At 53.5% G+C, this 24,192-nt stretch overlaps 3 protein-coding genes across 5 annotated transcripts; 1 reads left to right on the top strand and 2 right to left on the bottom strand.

Moving 5' to 3' along the window:
* Positions 1-680: 680 nt before the first annotated feature.
* Positions 681-2,284, bottom strand: C20H17orf114 (chromosome 20 C17orf114 homolog). The gene is made up of 2 exons (XM_055257961.2): positions 1,775-2,284; positions 681-977 (listed from the first exon to the last, which is right to left on the bottom strand). The coding sequence occupies exons 1-2, from the start codon at positions 1,845-1,847 to the stop codon at positions 811-813; spliced, it is 240 nt and encodes a 79-aa protein (XP_055113936.1). The 5' UTR covers positions 1,848-2,284; the 3' UTR covers positions 681-810.
* A 1,840-nt stretch (positions 2,285-4,124) lies between these two features.
* Positions 4,125-4,940, bottom strand: LOC129470288 (large ribosomal subunit protein eL27-like). Its single transcript, XM_055257957.2, has one exon. The coding sequence runs from the start codon at positions 4,871-4,873 to the stop codon at positions 4,463-4,465; it is 411 nt and encodes a 136-aa protein (XP_055113932.2). The 5' UTR covers positions 4,874-4,940; the 3' UTR covers positions 4,125-4,462.
* Positions 4,941-7,480: 2,540 nt separating this feature from the next.
* On the top strand, positions 7,481-23,364 carry PLD2 (phospholipase D2). 3 transcript variants are annotated; one of them, XM_055257900.2, is made up of 25 exons: positions 7,481-7,591; positions 8,144-8,253; positions 8,356-8,486; positions 8,646-8,788; positions 9,472-9,577; positions 9,668-9,733; positions 9,865-9,923; positions 10,063-10,155; positions 10,249-10,401; positions 11,173-11,322; positions 14,783-14,866; positions 14,997-15,075; positions 15,821-15,931; positions 16,109-16,279; positions 16,953-17,079; positions 17,267-17,385; positions 17,476-17,589; positions 18,326-18,430; positions 18,633-18,721; positions 18,830-18,943; positions 19,111-19,160; positions 19,435-19,569; positions 19,780-19,933; positions 21,717-21,831; positions 22,567-23,364. In XM_055257900.2, the coding sequence occupies exons 2-25, from the start codon at positions 8,145-8,147 to the stop codon at positions 22,789-22,791; spliced, it is 2,802 nt and encodes a 933-aa protein (XP_055113875.1). In that variant the 5' UTR covers positions 7,481-7,591; position 8,144; the 3' UTR covers positions 22,792-23,364. The 3 variants fall into 3 exon arrangements, with proteins under 3 accessions (XP_055113875.1, XP_055113876.1, XP_055113877.1); XM_055257901.2 differs by having other exon boundaries at positions 7,484-7,591; positions 19,780-19,900; XM_055257902.2 differs by lacking the exon at positions 18,326-18,430 and having other exon boundaries at positions 7,485-7,591.
* The last annotated feature ends 828 nt before the right edge of the window (positions 23,365-24,192 follow it).

The following is a 24,192-nucleotide window of genomic DNA, read 5'->3' as shown; positions in this document are numbered from 1 at the left end:
TCCCATGTGCTCCTCTGCCCACGTGGGCAGCCTCCCCCACTGTCAACATTCTGCACCAGAGATGGCCATTTGTTGGAACTAGTAAACCTACGCTGACACATCACTCCCAGATTTCCACATGGCTACTCATCATTCAGCTCTCAGCTCAAATGTCACCTCATCAGAAAGGCCTTTTCCGACCACCTGAAACTGAAGAATCACCACCCTCCAATCCCACTCTCACATGACCCTGTTTCATTTTCTTCACAGCAGCACACATCACTGTCTTGGGTTCTGCTTAGCTGTTTACCTGTGTACGATTGTCTCCCTCCCTCTACTAGCAAGTCAGCTCACTGAGAAGAGAGAATTATTTCTTCCTGGTTCACTGATATATCCTCCATGCCTGGCAGGGGTGGACACTCGGCATTTACTGAATGAATATGCTTTCTCATCCCATCTGCTATCCTGCCCTGCCCCCAGCCACCCCAGACTGCTTTCACCACACTCAACCCTGAAGCTTGACATCAGCCGATTCTTACTTTCCCGCTTGTCACACCTGGGCTCTGCGTTAGGTCAGCTGCCTCATATTCATCATTCCTGTGTCTCACTCCCACCATAGACAACACTTCCCATCTCAGCCCCATAACCCAGCCCTGTAGCCTTGGCCCCATCTACTCCCCCTGCACACACACACACAGCACTTAGCAACTACGAACACATTTAATGAGAAGGTTAGAAAGGACTTGGGGAGGTGGACATTAGGATCGCTGAGAAATCTGGGGAAGGAAGCTTGCTAAGCCTTCCTGGAGGTTCAGCTCTTCGTTGTTCCCTTCAAATGGTGGAGTCGTTGGCCGATGCTATGTCATGCAGCTGGTGGCGGAAGGAGAGTCGGGCTTTCCTGCTGAAATAGGCACCAGGCCCTGGCCAGGATACCCCTCCCTCAGCCATGATGGGGGCTATAGCTGGACTGGGATCTGGAGGGGCAGCAGGACTCAGGCCTAAAAGATTGGAGGAGGAAGAAGGAAGTAGTAGGTCAGGGTTCACCTCCTCCCTCACCCCCAACCCAGGGTTGAGGAGGGAAGAAGCAAGGGAAGACACCTGGGGCCTGGGGGCCGGTGAGGAGTGTTGGTGGCAGCAGCAGGGAAAGGGAGAGCGGCTGTTGCAGAGCAAGCAGGGCTGGCTCACACACATGTGACCTGTGCAGCCGCATAGGATGCTCTGACTCAGAAGGGCCACGATGCTTGGCATAGGGCTCTGCTGTCACCATCTTGAAATTCTTAATTTTTTTTTTTTTTTGAGACAGAGTCTCACTCTGTTGCCCAGGCTGGAGTACAGTGGTACTATCTCGGCTCACTGCAACCTCCGCCTCCCGGGTTCAAGTGATTCTCCTGCCTCAGCCTCCTGAGTAGCTGGGACTACAGGTGCCCGCCACCACGCCCAGCTAATTTTTTGTATTTTTAGTAGAGATGGGGTTTCACCATGTTAGCCAGGATGGTCTCCATCCCCTGAACTCATGATCCACCCACCTTGGACTCCCAAAGTGCTAGGATTACAGGCATGAGCCACAGTACCTGGCCGAAATTCTTAAATTGTTAACAAGGGGCCCCACTTGGTCATTTTGAACTGGGCCCCACAAAGTATTTAGCCTGTCCTGTGAGGACTTCGGTAATCCATCTCCCACCCAGGCAGACAGATGATCCTTTTCCCTTTGCTGGTTTGAGCATTTCTCTCCTCGCCGTGCAGTTGTCTGTCTGTCTGCCTGACAGCCCCGCTTTACCCTCAGTCTACTCCATACCTGCTCCTCTTTCAGTCCCCCGCTGTCTCCGGCACCCACACCATGGGAAACACCATGCCCCCTTCAGACCCATCTCAACAGTGGAGGCGATCGGAGCTGGGAATGGCCAGGAGGGCCCCGGGGAGAGGGGTGTGGTTTCCAAGCCCCCCCACCATGGGCAAAACTACCACTTAGCCTCAGACCGCCTGGTGATTACAGGCGCCAGGGATGGAAGGGGGAGAGGAGGGAGGAAGAAAGGGGTGGGGTACACTGCCATTCAGACACCTATTTTTATGCCCCATTAATTTGGGGGTCCTTTTTGATCCCCATGGAGAAGCAGGAGGTGGTTGGGAGAGGTGGCATGGCAGGGACAGACGCAGAGGTCCTGTGACAGACAGATGCAGTAACATTTCACTATGGCAATGCCCGACAACTTGGCGCCAGGCTGGACACCGCTGGGGATTCGTTTGTATTTTGGAATGAGAATTGAAGTGCCCAAGATGTAAACTTTCAAAGAATACTCTATTTTTTTAGAATAAGAAACTTTATTATTCAGGGAAATGTTAGATTCTCATTAAATGGTCTGATAGTTCCTGTCCCCCGTTATGAAGATGATTGTAATTGATTAATTATGCTGTGTCAGGTAAATGCTAGGGACTTTTACATGTTATCTCATTTCACTTAATCATGTCAAAGATCTTTTTTTTTTTTTTTTTTGAGACGGAGTCTCACTCTGTCGCCCAGGGTGGAGTGCAGTGGCGCAATCTCGGCTCATTGCAACTCCACATCCTGGGTTGAAGCAATTCTCCTGCCTCAGCCTCTCGAGTAGCTGGGACAACAGGTGTGCACCACCATGCCCAGCTAATTTTTTTGTATTTTTAGTAGAGACAGGGTTTCACTACGTTAGCCAGGCTAGTCTCGAACTCCTGACCTCAGGCAATCCACCCGCCTCCTCCTCCCAAAGTGCTGGGATTACAAGCGTGAGCCACCGCACCCGGCCTCAAAGATCTTTTGAGGTAAGTCCCTCGCTGGTTAGGTAAGTCTATCCTGGTTTTACAGATGTGAAAAAGCAGGCACTGAGAGGTAAGGTAATTTGCCCAAGGTCACGCAGGCAGTTATTAGCAGAGTAGGAACCATGCCCAGCTCACAACCCTCACCTTGAGTCAGTCTGACCCCAAGCATCTACTCTATTTTTTTTTTTTTTTAATTTTTTTTGAGACGGAGTCTCGCTCTGTCACCCAGGCTGGAGTGCAGTGGCACGCTCTCGGCTCACTGCAAACTCTGCCTCCTGGGTTCACGCGATTCTTCTGCCTCAGCCTCCTGTGTAGCTGGGACTACAGGCGCCCGCCACCACACCCGGCTGATTTTTTTTGTATTTTTAGTAGAGACAGGGTTTCACCGTGTTAGCCAGGATGGTCTCGATCTCCTGACCTCGTGATCCGGCCGCCTCGGCCTCCCAAAGTGCTGGGATTACAGGCGTGAGCCACAGCACCCAGCCTTTTTTAAATTTTTGAGATGGAGTCTTGCTGTGTTGTCCAGGCTGGATTACAGTGGTGCAATCTCGTCTCACTGCAACTTCTGCCTCCAGGGCTCAAGCGAGTCTCCTGTCCCAGCCTCCCAAGTAGCTGAGATTACAGGCACCCACCACTATCCCCAGCCACATTTTGTATTTTTAGTAGAGTTGGGCTTTCACCACGTTGGCCAGGCTGTTCTGGAACTCCTGACCTCAAGTGATCTGCCTGCCTCAGCCTCCCAACATGCTGGGATTATAGGCATCAGCCACCACACCCAGCCCAGAATCTACTGTTTTAACCAGTACACTGAGCTTCTGAAGCATGTCCCCAAGCAAGCATCGATGCCCTCAGCCAGTTTGGGGTGGCCAGAGCCAAGGCTGGGAGCCTCTAGTCAAGAGCGTCCTAGCCAAGGACTCTAGGTGCTCTTAAGTAAAGCTGTGCAAGTGCTGTGTTTTTTCTTTTTCTTTTTCTTTTCTTTTTTTTTCTTTTTTGAGATGGAGTCTCGCTCTGTCACCCAGGCTGGAGTACAGTGGCGTCATCTTGGCTCACTGCAAGCTCTGCCTCGCAGGTTCACGCCATTCTCCTGCCTCAGCCTCCCAAGTAGCTGGCACTACAGGTGCCCGCCACCACGCCCAGCTAATTTTTTGTATTTTTAGTAGAGACGGGGTTTCACTGTGTTAGCCAGGATGGTCTCGATCTGCTGACCTCGTGATCTGCCCTCCTCGGCCTCCCAAAGTGCTGGGATTCCAAGCGTGAGCCACTGCACCCAGCTGTTTCATCATTCCCTGAGGGTGCCACAACGTGGTGAATGTTAGGTTGCTGATTACATGGTACTGCCTGAGTTACATAGAAATCTGTTTCTTTTTTTTTTTTTTGAGACGGAGTCTCACTCTGTCACCAGGCTGGAGTGTAGTGGCACTGTCCTGGCTCACTGCAATCTCTGACTCCCTGGTTCAAATGATTCTCCTGCCTCAGCCTCCCGAGTAGCATGCGTCACCACACTCAGCTAATTTTTTGTATTTTTAGTAGAGATGGGGTTTCACCATGTTAGCCAAGATGGTCTCGATCTCCTGACCTCGTGATCCGCCTGCCTCAGTCTCCCAAAGTGCTGGGATTACAGGTGTGAGCCATCGCACCCAGCCTTCTTTTACTTTCTTTTTTTTCTTTTTAATTTTTAATGATCAAAACAAAGCATCTAAAACCGCAGTTTCTGGAAGAACCACTTGTTCTTGCCTGTCCTGCATCTCTCTTCAAACTTGACCTTGGCCTCCCGTCGGGCCTTGCATTTAAGAGCAGGATCTCTGAAGACATCCTTATTGATGACAGTTTTGTCCAAGGGGATATCCACAGAGTACCTTGTGGGCATTAGGTGATTGTAGTTATAAACTTTCACAAAAGACTTTATCTTTGACCTCTTGGAGATCTTCTTCTTGCCCATGGCAGCTGTCACTTTGCGGGGGTAGCAGTCAATTCCAGCCACCAGAGCATGGCTGTAGGGGCAATCTGAGGTGCCATCATCAATGTTCTTCACGATGACAGCTTTGAGTCCGGAGTAGCGTCCAGACAGGACAAGCACCACCTTCCCAGGTTTCATGAACTTACCCATTTCGGCAGCAACCACTCGGGCCTACAGCAAAAAGGAAAGACGGACACTTCTTTTACTTTCAATGAACTTTTTTGAAGCAAAAATGTACGTACAATGTAATGCACACATCTTAATGTACAGTTCCATGAGTATTATCAAGTGTATGCTCCTATGCAATCACCACTTCTATCAAAATACAGGGCATTCTTATCATCCTGGAATGTTCCCTCACGTGTCCCTTTACAGGCAATCTTTTTTTTTTTTTTTTTTTTTGAGACGGAGTCTCGCTCTGTCGCCCAGGCTGGAGTGCAGTGGTGCGACCGACCTCGGCTCACTGCAAGCTCCGCCTCCCAGGTTCACGCCATTCTCCTGCCTCAGCCTCCCGAGTAGCTGGGACTACAGGCGCCTGCCACTGCGCCCGGCTAATTTTTTGTATTTTTTTAGTAGAGACGGGGTTTCACCGTGTTAGCCAGGATGGTCTCGATCTCCTGACCTCGTGATCCGCTCGTCTCGGCCTCCCAAAGTGCTAGGATTACAGGCGTGAGCCACTGCGCCCGGCCTACAGGCAATCTTTTCCCTACACCCTGCCACAGGCAACTACTGATCTGATTTCCATCACTATAGATTGTTTTTGCCTGTTTTATAAATTCATGACTGGGTGCGGTGGGTCTGCCTGTAATCCCAGCACTTTAGGAGGCCAAGGAGGGCGGATCATTTGAGGTCAGGAGTTCGACGCCAGCCTGACCAACATGGAGGAACCCCGTCTCTACTAAAAATACAAAAAATTAGCTAGGCATCGGTGGCGGGTGCCTGTAATCCCAGCTACTCAGGAGGCTGAGGCAGGAGAAAACTCGGGAGGCGGAGGTTGCAGTGAGCCGAGATCGCACCATTGCACTCCAGCCTGGGCAACAAGAGCGAAACTCTGTCTCAAAAAAAAAAAAAAAAAATTAGCAAAAGGCCGGGCACGGTGGCTCACACCTGTAATCCCAGCACTTTGGGAGGCTGAGGAGGGTGGATCACTTGAAGTCTGGAGTTTGAGACCAGCCTGGCCAACATGGTGAAACCCTGTCTCTACTAAAAATACAAAAATTAGCCGGAAATCCCTTGAACCTGGAAGGGGGAGGTTGCAGTGAGCCGAGATCACGCCACTGCACTCCAGCATGGGCAAGAAGAGCAAGACTCCGGCCGAGCGCGGTGGCTCACGCCTGTAATCCCAGTACTTTGGGAGGCCGAGGCGGGCGGATCACGAGGTCAAGAGATCGAGACCATCCTGGCTAACACGGTGAAACCCCGTTTCTACTAAAAATACAAAAAAAAATTAGCTGGGCGTGGTGGCGGACCCCTGTAGTCTCAGCTACTCAGGAGGCTGAGGCAGAAGAATGGCGTGAACCTGGGAGGCGGAGTTTGCAGTGAGCCGAGATCGCGCCACTGCACTCCAGCCTGGGCAACAGAGCGAGACTCCGTCTCAAAAAAAAAAAAAAAAAAAAAGAGCGAGACTCCTTCTCAAAAAAATAATAAAATAAATAATAGTAAAAGACTGAATAGGCACTTTATTAAAGAAGACATACAAATGGCCAATCAGCACATGAAACATGGTCAATATCATTGATCTCCAAAGAAATGCAAATCAAATTGCAATGATGTGCCTATAACACCCATTAAATGGCCAATGCTAAAGATTGACAATATCAAATGTTGTCCACGCCATGGAATAACTGGAACCACCATACACTGATTTTGGAAATCTGGAATGGAAAAACCATTTACAAAGAAATCGTTTGGCAGTTTCTTATAAGTTAAACATACACTTATATGATCGAACAACTCCACTCCCTAGTTACCCAAGATAAAGGAAAACTATCCACGCAAAGACTTACAGGAATGTTTACAGGAGCTAAAATAATGGGCAAAACTAGAAACCCACATGTCTATCAAAAGAGAAAAATAAATCTGCTTTTTAAAAGATTGAAATATCTTGTATTTTAATACCCGAAAAAATTTTATTTCCCCCTAGACTGCCAATTCCAGCTGAGCAGGCTCCCTAACCATCCTATTTACTACCATACGCTCAGTGTCTGGCACGGAGTAAGTGCGCAGCAAATGTGTGGTGAATGAATGAAAGAATGCCCGCTTTCATACACTAATGGGTTTGTAGCCACCACCCCTCGGGCCTTTTACGCCCTCGTTCCTTCCAGGTACAAACACTGTCTGGGCTAGGCCAAATGTGGCTCGCAGCGGGTCCGGGAGCGGGGCACCCACCGGCAGCTCCCGCAGCGGAGGCGCGTCCCCCCGGGGACCGAGGCAGCGCCCGCGGCTGGAAGGGCCCGGGGCGAGCGCCGAGCCGGAGGGATGCGCGCAGCGCGGGGTGCCCCGGGAGGCGGCGGCCGGGCACGCTGGGACCGACGGCGCGAGACGCCCCGACGCCGGGCAGCACTTGCCCGCCGCACCGAGAGAGCTACGCGGCCCCGCGGCCCTGCAGGGCACAGGGCGGCCCCCAGGCTCCCGGTGGCTCGCTGGGCGGCGGGGCGGGCCGAGGGCGGCGGGGCGGGCCGAGGGCGGCGGGGGCGGGACAGGACAGACGAGAATCCCGCGGAGGTGAGGCCGGGGGCCGTCCCGCCCCCGAGGGCAGGCCCTGAGCCCCGGCCCCGCCCCGGCCCGCTGGGGCGTGGGCTCCGGCTGCGGCTCCGCTCTGCTCCCTTGGCTCGGGAACCTGCGCGGGCGCTGGCTCCATCTGCCAGGGTGAGGGGACCGGGAAGGGGCGTGCGGGGGTCCCGGGTCTCGGAAATCGGGCGAGGACGGAACGGGCTCGGGCTGCGGGGCCTCCAGACTCAGTCGCACGCTCAGATTTCGGGATTTCTCCCCCCGGCTGGGATCGCGTAACTTCCTCATTCCCGCCTGGACCCCTGCCCCCGGCCCGCCTGGCCTGGCGTGAGCCCCGTAGCCCCGTGCTCTCCCGACCACCCGGGGCCGCTTCCTCGCGCAGCTGCTGCGCCGCCCCAGGTCGGAGCCTTCGGGGCCTGGCTGGGTGTTCCCCGGGGCTCTGGTTACGGGACGGGGCGGGGGTCGGGGGGCGGGACTGGGACTGGGATTGTGGATGAAGGACTAAGGTAGGGGATGGGGGCTCGAAGGGGTCGGTGGGGCGTTGCAAACTGGTCAGGCGTCATCAGCGGGCGGTCAGGAGTCCGTGGGGGAAGATGAGGATCTGGAAGAGATGGAGGACCTGCGGGAGTTAGGATGGGGGGCGGGTTCTGCAGGGCAGCTCGCCTGCCTGAGGCTTCCCAATGTTCCTAGGATGACGGCGACCCCTGAGAGCCTCTTCCCCACTGGGGGCGAACTGGACTCCAGCCAGCTCCAGATGGAGTCCGATGAGGTGGACACCCTGAAGGAGGGAGAGGACCCAGGTACACAGGGAATATGGATGCCCCTCAGGGAGGAGAGGCGTTCGGGAGCCAGGGGGCTGGGGCCTGTTGGGGTCTATACTCCTCGACTTTCTTTCCTCCCAGCCGACCGGATGCACCCGTTTCTGGCCATTTATGAGCTTCAGCCTCTGAAAGTGCGCCCCTTGGTGTTCGCACCTGGGGTCCCTGTCACAGCCCAGGTGGTGGGCACGGAAAGATATACCAGCGGATCCAAGGTGGCCAGACTGGCCCCAGGGAGGGGGAAAGGGAGGGCGGCTCGGAATGGATCCAAGGTGGCTGGGCTGGCCCCAGGGAAGGGGGAAAGGGAGGGCTGGCCAGAGTGGGGAGGCGGGGACCCACGCAGGGGACATCCATTCAGTTCCTCATACCCCTAGGTGGGAACCTGCACTCTGTATTCTGTCCGCTTGACTCACGGCGACTTTTCCTGGACAACCAAGAAGAAATTCCGTAATTTTCAGGAGTTGCATCGGGACCTCCTGAGACACAAAGTCTTGATGAGTCTGCTCCCTCTGGCTCGGTGAGGGGGACCAGACTGCTTCTTGTAGAGGGCAGGTGCCCCCCACCCTCCTTTCTGTCTGCCTCACTCCGGGGCCACAACCTTCCCTCCCTGCAGCTCTGGCCACTGTGCTGCCTCTCCTGACCCCAGTTACCAGGAAACTTTCCCTGCTCAGCTTTCCCTGTCCATGGTTCTGTGCCAGCATCTCAGCTGGGCGGGATGCCCAAAATGCTCTTGGCAGCCTCACCCTTTTCTAGTCTCCATTCCCAGGGTAGGGGGCCTTCCTTTTGCCAGCCTCTAGGACTTTTGTTTGTTTTTTGTTTTTGTTTTGTACAAGGTCTCTCTCTGTCACCCAGGCTAGAGTGCACTGGTATGATCTTGGCTCATGGCAACCTCCTGGGCTCAAGCAGTCCTCCCATCTCAGCCTCCAGAGTAGCTAGGACCACAGCCACCACACTCAACTAATTTTTGTACATTTTGTAGAGATGGGGTGCTGCTATGTTGCCCAGGCTGGTCTTAAATTCCTGAGCTCAAGTGATCCACCTGCTGCGGCCTCCCCAAGTGCTGGGATTCCAGGCATGAGCCACCACGCCTGGCCACCTCCAGGCCTCTTCTTTTCCTCCAAGCCCCATCTCCAGTGTTTTCAGGAACCAGAGCACCCAGCCTCCCAGCTCTTACCTGACCTTCATCCATCCTTCCCACAGTTTTGCCGTTGCCTATTCTCCAGCCCGAGATGCAGCCAACAGAGAGATGCCCTCTCTACCCCGGGCAGGTCCTGAGGGCTCCACCAGACATGCAGCCAGCAAACAGGTGGGACCAGATGCCAGGTCCTCCAGGAAGACATTGGAGGTGCAAATGGCTCGGTCCCATTTGTCTCTCTCTCTCTCATCTCCACTTCAGAAATACCTGGAGAATTACCTCAACCGCCTCTTGACCATGTCTTTCTATCGCAACTACCATGCCATGGTAAGATCCAGGGGCCGATTTTAGATGTGGAGCAGGATCATCAGACCCTCAGGGGGAGGAGGGCCAGGGGCCCCAGGGTCTGAGGAGCTGAAAGCCAGGTGTCTCCTCTGGGCTTTTGTTTTCCTCTGCAGACAGAGTTCCTGGAAGTCAGTCAGCTGTCCTTTATCCCAGACTTGGGCCGCAAAGGACTGTGAGTGTCTGGCCCTCTTCACCCAGGCATCCGTAGACATCACTCTTAATTTCTCCCTGCCTGAGAATGGGGCAAGCAGCGCAGGGTGGGCTGGGGGTCTGGAGTCCTCATCCAGCCTCTCTTCCTGATTGTCCCACAGGGAGGGGATGATCCGGAAGCGCTCAGGTGGCCATCGCGTTCCTGGCCTCACCTGCTGTGGCCGAGACCAAGTTTGTTATCGCTGGTCCAAGAGGTACGGGCTATGGCTGAGCAGCTGGGCAGTGGGTGGGGGTAAGGAAGAAAATTGCAAGGGCAGAGAGGAACACAGGGAGCCCTTCTGCTCTAGGTGGCTGGTGGTGAAGGACTCCTTCCTGCTGTACATGTGCCTCGAGACGGGTGCCATCTCATTTGTTCAGCTCTTTGACCCTGGCTTTGAGGTGCAGGTGGGGAAAAGGAGCACGGAGGCACGGCACGGCGTGCGGATCGACACCTCCCACAGGTGAGGCCTCCCTGGGGTGAGAGACACCAGCTGAGTGGTGAGCCAGCCCACGGCCTTGCTGGGAGTTGAGAAAGAGAGATCACAGGAGAGAGGAAGGCTTTTCCACCTCCCTGGATCCGGACATAGTTTTGAACCAGGGAACTGGTCTAGCCAGATGCTTGGGACTGCTGTTAGACTGGGCCCGGAGAAAGGGGATTAGTAGAAGCCTGGGAAGGGAACCACTGACATAAACGAAATTCCATTTGTTCATTTGTTCATTCAACAAACCCGAGTGCCTGGTACAATACTGGTTGTTGATACAATACTAGGATCCAACTATGAGTAAGGTGGATACGGCTCAGGCACCGTGGCTCACACCTGTAATCCCAGCACGTTGGGAGGCCGAGGCAGGCGGATCACCTGAGGTCAGGAGTTCGAGACCAGCCCAGCCAACATGCTAAAACCCCGTCTCTACTAAAAATACAAAAATTAGCCGAGCATGGTGGTATGTGCCTGTAATCCCAGCTATTTGGGAGGCTGAGGCAGGAGAATCGCTTGAAGCCGGGGTGCAGAGGTCGCAGTGAGCAGAGACCGCACCACTGCACTCCAGCCTGGAGGACAAGAGCTAAACTGTCTCAAAAATAATAAATAAGGCAGATACATACATGCCCTGTCCCTGTGGAGTTGTGATTAGGGATTAAGGGAGGAAGTGGGAAAGAAAGGGAAGGTCTCTAGGCAAGATCACAGCTATGGAGGGCGAGGATTTATGGACATCTCATCGTTCCCATCCAGGTCCTTGATTCTCAAGTGCAGCAGCTACCGGCAGGCACGGTGGTGGGCCCAAGAGATCACTGAGCTGGCACAGGGCCCAGGCAGAGACTTCCTACAGCTGCACCAGCATGACAGCTACGCCCCACCCCGGCCTGGGACCTTGGCCCGGTGGTGAGACACTGACATCCCTTCTGAGCCTGTCTGTGGCCTTCTTGACCCCCTGTGTAATCTCTGAGTCTTTCATCCTCTCTTTTATCTCATCTGAACCCTTCTGACCTCAATGACCCGCCCCGTGACTTCTTTAATCTTCCTGAACTTTGACATTTTTAACAACATTGCTCTCTCTGATTTTGCTCTGACCTTTCTGACCCCCAAATTTGGTCATCTCTTCTGACCCTTGACCTCTCTAACCTCCTATAACCTTTTAAACCCCCCTCTGCCATACTGACCCTCTCTGTTCTCTATGATCTTCTCAAATCTCTCTGATTTAGTCCTTCATTTAATAAACATTTTCTTTTTTTTTTTTTTTTTTTGAGAGAGAGTTTTGCTCTGTTGATCTCGGCTCACTGCAACATCCGCCTCCCAGGTTCAAGCGATTCTTCTGCCTCAGCCTCCTGAGTAGCTGGGATTACAGGTGCCCACCACCACACCTGGCTAATTTTTGTATTTTTAGTAGAGACGGGGTTTCACCATGTTGGCCAGCTCTTCTCGAACTCCTGACCTCAGGTGATCCACCCGCCTCGGCCTCCCAGAGTGCTGGAATTACAGGCGTGAGCCACCACGCCCAGCCTTAATAAACATTTTTCTAAGCACCTAGCAGTGCTGGCAGTAAGACACAGGCCTCTCTGGGTTAGGGAAGTAGGTGATCAAATCGTGAAACAATGTGAACTTGCCGTACTGGTGATAGGTAGAAGGTAACAAGCACAGACAGGAGGTACCTGACCCAGCAGGGATATCAGGACAGGTTTCCAGGAGGTGGTGACCCTCAGGTAGTTTTGCTTTAAATCAGAGACTGACACAATATTAATTTTGTTGGTTTTTGTTTGAGACAGTGTCTTGCTCTGTCACCCAGGCTGGAGTGCAGTAGTGTGATCGTGGCTCACTACAACCTCAACCTCCCAGGCTCAAATCATCCTCCTGCCTCAGCCTCCCAAGTAGCTGAGACTACAGGCACATGCCACCACACCCGGCATGTTATTAGCTGGGTGTGGTCTCGAACTCCTGGGCTCAAGGAATCATCCTGCCTCGGCCTCCCCAAAGTGCTGGAATTGCAGGCATGAGCGACAGTGCCTGGCCTATATACATTTTTTTTTTTTTAAGGCAGAGTTTCACTCTCGTTGCCCAGGCTAGAGTGCAGTGGCGCAATCTTAGCTCACTGCAACCTCAGCCTCCCAGGTTCAAGTGATTCTCCTGCCTCAGCCTCCCAAGTAGCTGGGATCACAGGTGCGTGCCACCACACCCAGCTAATTTTTGTTTTTTTTTTTTGAGATGGAGTCTGTCTCTGTCACCAGGCTGGAGTGCAGTGGCATGATCCCGGCTCACTGCAACCTCTGACTCCCCGGTTCAAGTGATTCTCATGCCTCAGCCTCCCGAGTAGCTAGGATTACAGGCATATGCCACCATGTCCAGCTAATTTTTGTATTTTTAGTAGAGCCAGGGTTTCACCATGTTGGCCAGGATGGTCTCGATCTCTTGACCTCGTGATCCGCCTGCCTCGGCCTCCCAAAGTGCTGGGATTACAGGCGTGAGCCACTGCACCTGGCTATAAACTTCTAAAACAGCCAAAACCAATCCACAGTGATGGAAATCAGATCAGCAGTTGCCTGTGGCAGGGTATGGGGAAAAGATTGCCTGTAGTGGGGCACACGAGGGAACATTCCAGGCCGATAAAAATGTCCTATATTTTGATAGGACTGGTGATTGCATGGGAACATACACTTGCTGATCCTCATGGAACTATACAAGATAAAGAAAACACAGAACACCAGGCAGAGAAGACAGAAATATCTCAGGGTGTTTGGGAACCACCAGGACACATTGTTGTCACTGAGTGAGGAGGAGCAGAGGAGAAGCTGGGAGTCAGTGGCACCTGATCTCACAGGGTCCCATGTGCTAATATCACAGGCACACAGGGCAGTCATGGAAGGAGGTTTTGTTTGTTCATTTGTTTTGTTTTGTTTTGGTTTGGTTTTTGCGATGGAGTCTGGCTCTGTCACCCAGGCTGGAGTGCAGTGGCGCGATACCGGCTCACTGCAGTCTCTGCCCCCCGGGTTCAAGCGATTCTCCTGCCTCGGCCTCCTGAGTAGCTGGGATTACATGCATGCACCACCATGCTCAGTTAATTTTTGTGTTTTTAGTAGAGATAGGATTTCACCATGTTGGCCAGGCTGGTCATGAACTCCTGACCTTAAGTGATCCACCCGCTTTGGCCTCCCAAAGTGCTGGGATTACAGGCATGAGCCACCTCTCCCAGCCTTTCTGCATATTTTCACATGTGCATGCACGTGTTACTTTTGTTTCAACATAAATGAGATCATGCACCCTCTTCTGTGACTTATTTTTTCACTTAATACCTGTGTGAGAGATTAGATACTTAGATTATTTCCCATTTTTCACTCTTACAAACAATGCGATGAACACAATCTTTGCCTAAGCATTGTATAGGATGTATTCCTAGACATGTGATTACTATGTATATTTAATGATATTAAAGGATATGTGCATTTAATATTTTGATACTGCTGGCTAGTCGCTTTGGCTCATCCCTGTAATCCCAGCGCTTTGGGAGGCCGAGGCGGGTAGATCACTGGGGTCAGGAGTTCAAGATCAGCCTGGCCAACATGGCAAAAACCCGTCTCTACTAAAAATACAAAAATTAGCCAGGCATGGTGGCGGGCGCCTATAATTTCAGTTACTTGGGAGGCTGAGACAGGAAAATTGCTTGAACCCAAGAGGCGGAGGTTGCAGTGAGCCACGATCGTGCCATTGCACTCCAGCCTGGGTGACAGAGCGGGACACCATCTCAAAAAAGCTATATATATATTTTTTGATACTGCCAAATTGTCTCCTAAAAGTTATATTCCCATAGTCTATGAGAATACCCACTTCCCCAGCATATTGAATATTCCCCAGCATATTGAATAACATTATTCAATAACATTAACAATATGCTGATATTGAATGTTACAAATGATTTGAATTATTACCAATCTAATGGATTTTTTAAATGTAATTTCATTTTAATTTCTTTGTTTACTAGTGAAACAACATTTGCCACGATTGGCCATTTTAATTTCTCTGTGAACTGTCAGTTCTTACTCTTTGCTCATTTTTCAGTTGGCTCATGTGACTTTTTCTTGTCGATTTATTGGTGTTCTTTACGTATGATGTATTAATCTTCCCATTCTTTAGTTGATTAGGTTATTGTGTCTTTTTGTAATTTTTATTTGTATTTAGCGCATATGGGCAAACACTATTTTGATGTGTCTCATACCACTTGTGCTCTCTGATCATTTCTGATCTTTGACCTTGCTGTCTGTCACCTCTGACCCACGACTGTCCTCCGGTCTTCACTCTCCAGAGCTTTCTGGCTTCTGACTCCCCTGACCTCCTTGGCTTGGCCTCCCCCCAGGTTTGTGAATGGGGCAGGTTACTTTGCTGCTGTGGCAGATGCCATCCTTCGAGCCCAAGAGGAGATTTTCATCACAGACTGGTGGTGAGTGGGAAAAGGCCCCAACACCACGGGGCAAGATAGAGCCTGGGGCAGATCAGCGTTAGGCGGAGAAGGGGGTGCAGCTGCTGGTCTGGGGCTGCGTTTGCCCCTAATCCACTGCCCTGAATCCCAGGTTGAGTCCTGAGGTTTACCTGAAGCGTCCGGCCCATTCAGATGACTGGAGACTGGACATGATGCTCAAGAGGAAGGCGGTGAGGAGAGCGGTCAGGCCACAGCGGGAGGGGGTTGCCTGTGGGTGGAGGTTGATTAGCAGGGCTGCAGTGTGGGAGAAGTAGGGAGTCTGAGGCTTCAGGGGAGGGAAATGTGCCCATCCTGGCCCAGCGCCTGTCAGACATCACCTCCGCCCTCTCCCTCTGCCCTAAGGAGAACTGACACCTTCCCCTTCATGCTCCCTCCACCTGGCAGAGACTTCCCTCCCAGTATATATAATACTTTATTGTGTTATCTGGGGGTGTACATGTCTATCTTTCTCACTGGACTAGTTAATATCATTGTTCCACTACAAGGCACAGTACCTGCCATGGAGGGGCATGTGTGGTGTTGATGGACAGGAGGAAGGATGCATGGATGATGCAGGGTGGCTGGGCAGGTGGATGGACAGAGGATAGAAAGGGTGATGGATGGAAGGATGTGAGTTGGAAAGGTGGAGGGCTAGGAAGGTAGGCGGGCAGTTGGATGAATGATAGACGGTACATGAAGGGATAAGTAAATGCTTGGGAAGATGGATGGGTGGATAGATGTGTGGATGGGTGAGTGGGTGAGCACACAGATGACATTTAGTCTAAGTCTGTGGCAAGCAGCAAAGCAGGGCATATGTGGCAGAGCCTCTAGGATCTCCAGACAGGCTGGAGGGACACACGTGGAAAAGGTTTGGGAGTGTGGGAAGGGGCTGCTCTGGGAGAGGCACGAGGATCTGATTCCCCCACTCACCACCAGGAGGACGGTGTCCGCGTGTCCATTCTGCTGTTTAAGGAAGTGGAATTGGCCTTGGGCATCAACAGTGGCTATAGCAAGAGGGCGCTGATGCTGCTGCACCCCAACATAAAGGTGACTCTGGGCCTCAGAGACCCTCCCACATGACAGCCCTCCTCCCCACACTGTCCCAGCCCCCAGTGCTCCCGCTCCCTGACGGTCTCATCTTTCCATCTTTCCTCTCTCCCTCCCAGTACCTCCTGTTTTCCTTCACCCAAACCCACCCTCATGAACCCTCCATGCCTGCTCCAGGTGATGCGTCATCCAGACCAAGTGACGTTGTGGGCCCATCATGAGAAACTCCTGGTGGTGGACCAAGTGGTAGCATTCCTGGGGGGACTGGACCTTGCCTATGGCCGCTGGGATGACCTGCACTACCGACTGACTGACCTTGGAGACTCCTCTGAATCAGCTGCCTGCCAGGTAATCCCCCTGAGGCCTTCCTGAGCACCCCCAAACTCAGATAAGCTCAATCCACGCCCTTTCCCAGCTCCAGCCTTACCCCCTCAGTCATTCCAGGCCCTGCCCACCTCAGGGTTCCTCAGACTTTCTGGGACTCCAAGAACCCACTTTGAAAGTGCTGTAACTGGCCGGGAGCCGTAGCTTGTGCCTGTAATCCCAGCACTTTGGGAGGCCAAGGCTGGTGGATCACCTGAGGTCTGGAGTTCGAGACCAGCCTGACCAGCATGGTGAAACCCTGTTTCCACTGAAAATACAAAAAATTAGCCAGGCATGGTGGCGGGTGCTTGTCATCCAAGCTACTCGGAAGGCTGAGGCAGGAGAATCGCTTGAACCCAGGAGGCGGAGGTTGCAGTGAGCCGAGATCATGCCATTGCACTCCAGCCTGGGTGACAGAGCGAGACTCTGTCTCAAAAAAAAGGGCTGTAACCCAGTCCCTTCCCCATTTTCACTGACCATCACCCCATTCCTCTAAAAGTATCAAAGGCGGCTGGAGGGGAGGGCTGGGGAATCAGACCCTCTGTTTCATTCTTCCTCTCGGTCTCTCTCACTCTTTCAGTGCTCCTCTCTTTGGCCCTGGCTCTGTACAGCCCCATGACTTCCCCTTGCCCCTGGCTTGGGTGTGTTCCCCCTACAGCCTCCCACCCCGTGCCCAGGCTCGCCAGCCACCCCAGACCTCTCTCACAACCAATTCTTCTGGCTGGGCAAGGACTACAGCAATCTTATCACCAAGGACTGGGTGCAGCTGGACCGGCCTTTCGAAGGTGAAGCCTCCCCTCCAAAGCCCCAGAGAGCTGAGAGCAGGGTCAAAAGCTGGGGCTGGTACTGAGAATGGGATGAGAGGGGTCAAGGGTAGTACAGCCCTCCCTCTGGCAGGCTCCTTCTCCCTGCCCCAAGTGTCCCCAGGAGTCCAGCCCTGACGTCTCCCCTGACTCTCCCGGGACCCCCCAGATTTCATTGACAGGGAGACGACCCCTCGGATGCCATGGCGGGACGTTGGGGTGGTCGTCCATGGCCTACCTGCCCGGGACCTCGCCCGACACTTCATCCAGCGCTGGAACTTCACCAAGGTGTTCATTCCCTCCGGTAGCGGCTGGAGGTAGGGAGGGAGCCAGGGCAGATTGGCACCTCCTGCTGACTCTGCCATCCCTCCACTTCAGACCACCAAGGCCAAGTACAAGACTCCCACGTACCCCTACCTGCTTCCCAAGTCTACCAGCACGGCCAATCAGCTCCCCTTCACACTCCCAGGAGGACAGTGCACCACCGTGCAGGTGAGGCGCCCCACTTCAGCCAGCCCTCCCCTTTGTCTCCTTCAGCCTAACACCCTAACCCACTCTCCCTGGTGTGAGAGCCCCCCACACTCTTCTTTCCTGGGGTTAAGAAGCACATCACGGCCGGGCGCGGTGGCTCTTGCCTGTAATCCCAGCACTTTGGGAGGCCAAGGCAGGCGGATCACAAGGTCCGGAGATCGAGACCATCCTGGCTAACATGGTGAAACCCCATCTCTACTAAAAATACAAAAAATTAGCCAGGCATGGTGGTGTGCACCTGTAGTCCCAGCTACTAGGGATGCTGAGGCAGGAGAATCGCTTGAACCCAGGAGGAGGATGTTGTAGTGAGCTGAGATCACGCAACTGCACTCCAGCCTGGGCAACAGAGCGAGACTCCATCTCAAAAAAAAGGGCCGGGCGCAGTGGCTCACACCTGTAATCCCAGCACTTTGGGAGGCCGAGGCGGGTGGATCACGAGGTCCGGAGATCGAGACCATCCTGGCTAACACCATGAAACCCTGTCTCTACTAAAAATACAAAAAATTAGCTGGGCATGGTGGAGGGCGCCTGTAGTCCCAGCTACTTGGGAGGCTGAGGCAGGAGAATGGTGTGAACCCAGGAGGCAGAGCTTGCAGCGCGCGGAGATCGTGCCACTGCACTCCAGCCTGGGCGACAGAGCGAGACTCTGTCTTAGAAAAAAAATGAAAGGAAGCACATCGCATTCACCATTCCCTAGGTCTTGCGGTCAGTGGACCGCTGGTCAGCAGGGACTCTGGAGAACTCCATCCTCAATGCCTACCTGCACACCATCAGGGAGAGCCGGCACTTCCTCTACATTGAGGTCTGACTGGGAGGAGGTGAGGGAGAGCTTGGAAGGGGTGTCCCAGGAGAGAGACCTGGGGAATGAGTGGAGTCAGTCATCGAGGGCTAGTGGAGCTGGGCCTGGAGCCGAAGTAGATGCCTGGAGCCTGGGACCAGGGCTGGAGGCCGAGAACAGGGCCAGGGGCCAGGCTGCTGATGTCTGTCTCTGGTTCTTGCCCCAGAATCAGTTCTTCATTAGCTGCTCAGATGGGCGGACGGTTCTGAACAAGGTGGGCGATGAGATTGTGGACAGAATCCTGAAGGCCCACAAGTAAGGTGGACTGTCAGGAGGGTGGGGACTGTGGGTGTGGTTTGAGCCCAGTTGAAGGGGGTGGGGTTTGAGGGACCAGTCGCTCCTCTGACTCCACCCTCTCCCCAGACAGGGGCAGTGTTACCGAGTCTACGTGCTTTTGCCCTTACTCCCTGGCTTCGAAGGTGACATCTCCACGGGCGGTGGCAACTCCATCCAGGCCATTCTGCACTTTACTTACAGGTAACCCCCCCAGGCCGACTCCAGCTCTCAGTGGCCCCATCCCACCTGTGTCCCCCTCCTGATTCTGTCCTGATCCCTTCCTGCTGGGCCTTAAAGGAGGGCCCCCTCTCCTGACCTCCCCTCCCCTCTGCCAGCCTCCACTTCTCTCCCTCTTTCTTTTCTCTCAGGACCCTGTGTCGTGGGGAGTATTCAATCCTGCATCGCCTCAAAGCAGCCAGTGAGTGCTGGGGGCTGGGGGCTTAAGCCCTGGGCCCCTGGGAGAGGGAGATTGGGGCGCTGGAGGCCTGGGGGTGGGGGAAGGAGGCTGTCATTCCTGTGAGCCTCTGATGCTATGCAGACCATAGCTGGCCTTTCACTGCAAGGAGAAGGAGAGAGACCAGACGCTATGTAGGAAGAGCTTCTGGAGTGAGGAGGTGGGACAGGGCCCTCTCTGCACACAGAGCCACCTCTCTCGTCACTTCCCCTCCTGCCACCCTGTCTCTTGTATGCAGTGGGGACAGCATGGCGGGACTATATTTCCATCTGCGGGCTTCGTACACACGGAGAGCTGGGTGGGCACCCCGTCTCAGAGCTCATCTACATCCACAGCAAGATGCTCATCGCAGATGACTGGACAGTCATCATCGGTCAGTGCCGGATCTGGGCCCCTGGCAGGGAGAGGGTGTGGGGACAGGCAAAGAGATGAGAGGCGGGATGACAGAGACTGCAGCTGAGGCTCATGTGAGGGTGGAGGGTCCAAGAAGGAATATTGCAGTCCACTGCTTTGGTAGAGGGGATGGGGTACTGTGGGGAGTGCCCTGGGCCCAAGCAGACAGTGTGCCCTGCATCCACCCCAGGTTCTGCAAACATCAATGACCGGAGCTTGCTGGGGAAGCGGGACAGTGAGCTGGCCGTGCTGATCGAGGACACAGAGACGGAACCGTCCCTCATGAATGGGGCAGAGTATCAGGCGGGCAGGTTTGCCTTGAGTCTGCGGAAGCACTGCTTCAGGTAGAGCTGGGGCGGGATGCCACAGGGTGGGAGGGAGATGGGGGCGTCTGCCTTTTGAGCAGGATAAGAGGTAGCTCCGCGTAGGTACTCCCAGAGCCAGAGGTAGAGGCAGTACTAGATTCTCAATAGGCAAGGCTGGGCACCGCAGCTCACGCCTCTAATCCCAGCACTTCCCAGCAATTTGGGAGGCCAAGGCGAGTGGATCACCTGAGATCAGGAGTTCGAGACCAGCCTGGCCAACATAGTGAAACCCGTCTCTCCTAAATATACAAAAAATCAGCTGGGTGTGGTGGCGGGCGCCTGTGATCCCAGCTACTCGGGAGGCTGAGGCAGGAGAATCACTTGAACCCAGGAAGCGGAGGTTGCAGTGAGCCGAGATCACGCCACTGTACTCCAGCCTGGGCAACGGAGCGAGACTGCCTCCAAAAAAAAAAAAAAAAATCAATAGGCAGACTAATCAGTTTAGACTATCAGTAAAGCAGGCACACCAAAAAAAAAAAAATGAGAAAAAAAATCTTTTTTTTTTTTTTTTTGAGACAGAGTTTTGCTCTTGTTGCCCAGGCTAGAGTGCAATGGCGAGATCTCAGCTCACTGCAAACTCTGCCTCCTGGGTTCAAGCGATTCTCCTGCCTCAGCCTCCCGAGTAGCTGGGACTACAGGCGCCCGCCACCACACCCGGCTAATTTTGTATTTTTAGTAGAGATGGGGTTTCGCCGTGTTGATCAGGCTGGTCTCGAACTCCCGACCTCAGATGATCCACCCACTTCAGCATCCCAAAGTGCTGGGATTACAGGCGTGAGCCACCGCACCTGGCCACGAAAAAAAATCTTTGTTGTTGTTGTTGTTGTTGTTGTTGTTGTTGTTAAGACACGGTTTTACTCTTATCGCCCAGGCTGGAGTACAATGGCGTGATCTTGGCTCACTGCAACCTCCGCCTCCTGGGTTCAAGCAATTCTTCTGCCTCAGCCTCCGGAGTAGCTGGGATTACAGGCGCCCGCCACCACGCCCAGCTAATTTTTGTATTTTTAGTAGAGACAGGGTTTCGCCCTGTTGGCCAGGCTGGTCTTGAACTCTTGACCTCAGGCTTCAGCCTCCCAAAGTGCTGGGATTACAGGCATGAGCCACCTCCCCTGGCCAAAAAAAAAAAAAATCGTTTGTGTTTTTTTGTTTGTTTGTTTTGTTTTTGAGACAGAGTCTCTCTCTGTCACCCAGGCTAGAGTGCAGTGGTGCAATCTCGGCTCACTGCAAGCTCTGCCTCCCGGATTCACGCCATTCTCCTGCCTCAGCCTCCCGAATAGCTGGGACTACAGGCGCCCGCCACCATGCCTGGCTAATTTTTTGTATTTTTTTAGTATAGATGGGGTTTCACTGTGTTTTTTTGTTTTTGTTTGTTTGTTTGTTTTGAGATAGGGTCTTGCTCTGTCACCCAGCTGGAGTTCAGTGACGTTACCACAGCTCACTGCAACCTTGACTTCCCCAGCTCAAGTGATCCTTCCACTTCAGCCTCCCAAGTAGCTGGGACTACAGGCACATGCCACCAAGCCTGGCTAATTTTTGTATTTTTTTTGTAGAGATGGGGTTTTGCCATATTGCCCAGGCTGGACTTGAATTCCTGAGCTCAAGCTATCCACCGGCCTCGCCTCCCAAAGTGCTGGGAATACAGGCGTGAGCCGCCGCGCCCAGCCAATTTTGAATTACCTGAGTAGGGACAATGTAACTTTTCTGGTGCTCAGATTCTCCAAGGATCTTAATCTGGCCCTGCTGGGACCCCTTTCTCCTATAGTGTGATTCTTGGAGCAAATACCCGGCCAGACTTGGATCTCCGAGACCCCGTCTGTGATGACTTCTTCCAGTTGTGGCAAGACACGGCTGAGAGCAACGCCAATATCTACGAGCAGGTGGGAACTTGGGAGGGGAGGGGGAGAGTGGCCTTGGGAAATTTGTGGATTATCCTCTCGGGGTAGGATGGAGAGAAGCTCCACCACACAGTCATTCTCGGAAGGGGGATGAGGGCCTGGGAACATTTGCTATCAAGAGATTTAGTGGCCCAGGTCGGGTGCAGTGGCTCATGCCTGTAAACCCAGCACTTTGGGAGGCCGAGGCGTGTGGATCACCTGAGGTCAGGAGTTTGAGATCAGCCTCCCAACATGGCGAAACCCCGTCTCTACTAAAAATACAAAAAAATTAGCTAGGTGTGGCTGGGAGGCTGAGGCAGGAGAATCTCTTGAACTCGGGAGGCAGAGGTTTCAGTGAGCCGAGATCACGCCATTGCACTCCAGCCGCCTAGGCAACAAGAACAAAACTCTGTCTCAAAAAAAAAAAAAAGTACAAAAGTTAGCCGGGCATGGTGGTGGGCGCCTGTAATCCCAGCTACTCAGGAGGCTGAGGCAGGAGAATCACTTGAACCTGAGAGGTGGAGATTGTAGTGAGCTGAGATCGCACCATTGCACTCCAGCCTGGGCGACGAGAGTGAAACTTCATCTCAAAAAAAAAAAAAAAAGAGAGAGAGTTAGTGGCCCAAGGTCAATGGGGGTATGGAGAGATGGTATGGGGGAAGGGGTCTAGCCTAGTTGGACTTAGATTATTGGGAGACTCTCCTCAAGCCTTATTGGCGTCCATGCCCCTGCCCACAGATCTTCCGCTGCCTGCCGTCCAATGCCACGCGTTCCCTGCGGACACTCCGGGAGTACGTGGCCGTGGAGCCCTTGGCCACAGTCAGTCCCCCCTTGGCTCGGTCTGAGCTCACGCAGGTCCAGGGCCACCTGGTCCACTTCCCCCTCAAGTTCCTAGAGGATGAGTCTTTGCTGCCCCCGCTGGGTAGCAAGGAGGGCATGATCCCCCTAGAAGTGTGGACATAGTTGAGGCCCCCATCAGGGAGAGGTCACCAGCTGCTGTGCCCCACCAGGTCTGGCTCCCTGCCCCTTAACCCCAAGGACTGAGGGCAGTGCCCTTTGAGATCTGGGGAGGCAGGCATCCCTGAAGGAAACTAGAGGTGTTACAGAGGACCTTTACGTGAGAAATAGCTGAAGAGGGCACTCCCAACCTTGGGCTGGGGAGAAGGAGAGAGTCCCAGAGAAGCTCATCCCCCCCTGCTGTCCAGTGCAAACCACTTCTCCATGCTGCAGAGGAGAAGCACAGCTCCTGCCAGGGTGAGCAGGGTCAAGCCTCTTATTCCAGGAGAAGGGGTCTCTGCCCCAGGCCCTACTACCCATTGTTCCCTTCCTCCTCCTGCCCTTGAACCCCCTCCCTGTCCCAGGGCCCTCCCAGCCCATTGCTGCCAAGGTGGAGGGAAGGAGAAAGCCACTTCTGGCTTCAGCTCCCACCAGGGGAAGGAAGGAGCGCACATTAACTCCCTCCCACCGGCCTGCTGACGGACACTAACTTTGTATCCATTCAATAAGCATTTCATAAATAAAGGTGTAGAAAAGGTACATGTGTCTTCCTTGGAGGAACTAAGTGCTCTTTCGAGCCTCCCGTTCCTGCCCACACAGGGCACCAGTCCCCTTCACCTTATCTCCACCCTCCTCCTTTCTTCTTTCTCCTCTCTCCACCTCTGTTCTACCTATCTGTGGCTTCGGGAGCTCGGTCACCTGGCTCCTGAGAGGAGAAGGTGTTGACACAGTGCTGCCTGGGTAGAAGGATGGACAGGGCCCAACCAGGGCACCTGGAGAACTGTGGAAGCTGCTATCACAACCGCAGGTGAGGGAGATGCTCTGAGAAGGACCTGGAGAGGCTGCCTCTTGTTCAAGCAACAGCCCTGGTAGAGGCTTAATGAAGCCCCTGTGGGAGTGGTTAAGGGTATACGCTTAAGGTCAGGAAGACCTGGACCCAAATCCTGGACTCCTCAATGAGAAGCTAGGTGAACTTGTCAAGTCATATCACTTCTCTGGGCCTCAGTGGTCCCAGCTGGGAAATGGGGATAATACTCACATGACTAGCTTGCTGTCAAGACTCAGCCATTGACTTAAATATTTATTGATTCCCTGCTATTTGCCAGCTCTGTTCTAGACTCATAGAAGTGAGTGCAACAAAGTCCTCACCCTTATGGCACTTCTTTTCTGGAGCCTCACTGTCCAGTATAGTAGCCACTAGCCACGTTTGGCTGTTTCTTTTTCTATTATTATTATTATTATTTGAGACAGAGTCTTGCTCTGTCACCCGGGCTGGAGTGCAGTGGCATGATCTCAGCTCACTGCAACCTCCACTTCCCGGGTTCAAGCGATTCTCCTGCCTCAGCCTCCCGAGTAGCTGGGACTACA

The sequence above is a fragment of the Symphalangus syndactylus genome, chromosome 20 (genome assembly GCF_028878055.3).
Source record: "Symphalangus syndactylus isolate Jambi chromosome 20, NHGRI_mSymSyn1-v2.1_pri, whole genome shotgun sequence".
Taxonomy (NCBI): Eukaryota; Metazoa; Chordata; class Mammalia; order Primates; family Hylobatidae; genus Symphalangus; species Symphalangus syndactylus.
This window is presented reverse-complemented; position numbering and strand designations above follow the sequence as displayed.

Coding starts and splice junctions, on each gene's coding strand:
- PLD2 (XM_055257900.2), top strand. CDS start 8,145: ATGACGGCGACCCCTGAGAGCCTCTTCCCCACTGGGGGCGAACTGGAC. Junction 19,161..19,434: donor GCATCGCCTCAAAGCAGCCA/GTGAGTGCTGGG, acceptor TCTTGTATGCAG/TGGGGACAGCATGGCGGGAC. Junction 21,832..22,566: donor ACGCCAATATCTACGAGCAG/GTGGGAACTTGG, acceptor CCCTGCCCACAG/ATCTTCCGCTGCCTGCCGTC.
- C20H17orf114 (XM_055257961.2), bottom strand. CDS start 1,847: ATGGGTCTGAAGGGGGCATGGTGTTTCCCATGGTGTGGGTGCCGGAGA. Junction 978..1,774: donor GGGGACTGAAAGAGGAGCAG/GTATGGAGTAGA, acceptor CCAATCTTTTAG/GCCTGAGTCCTGCTGCCCCT.
- LOC129470288 (XM_055257957.2), bottom strand. CDS start 4,873: ATGGGTAAGTTCATGAAACCTGGGAAGGTGGTGCTTGTCCTGTCTGGA.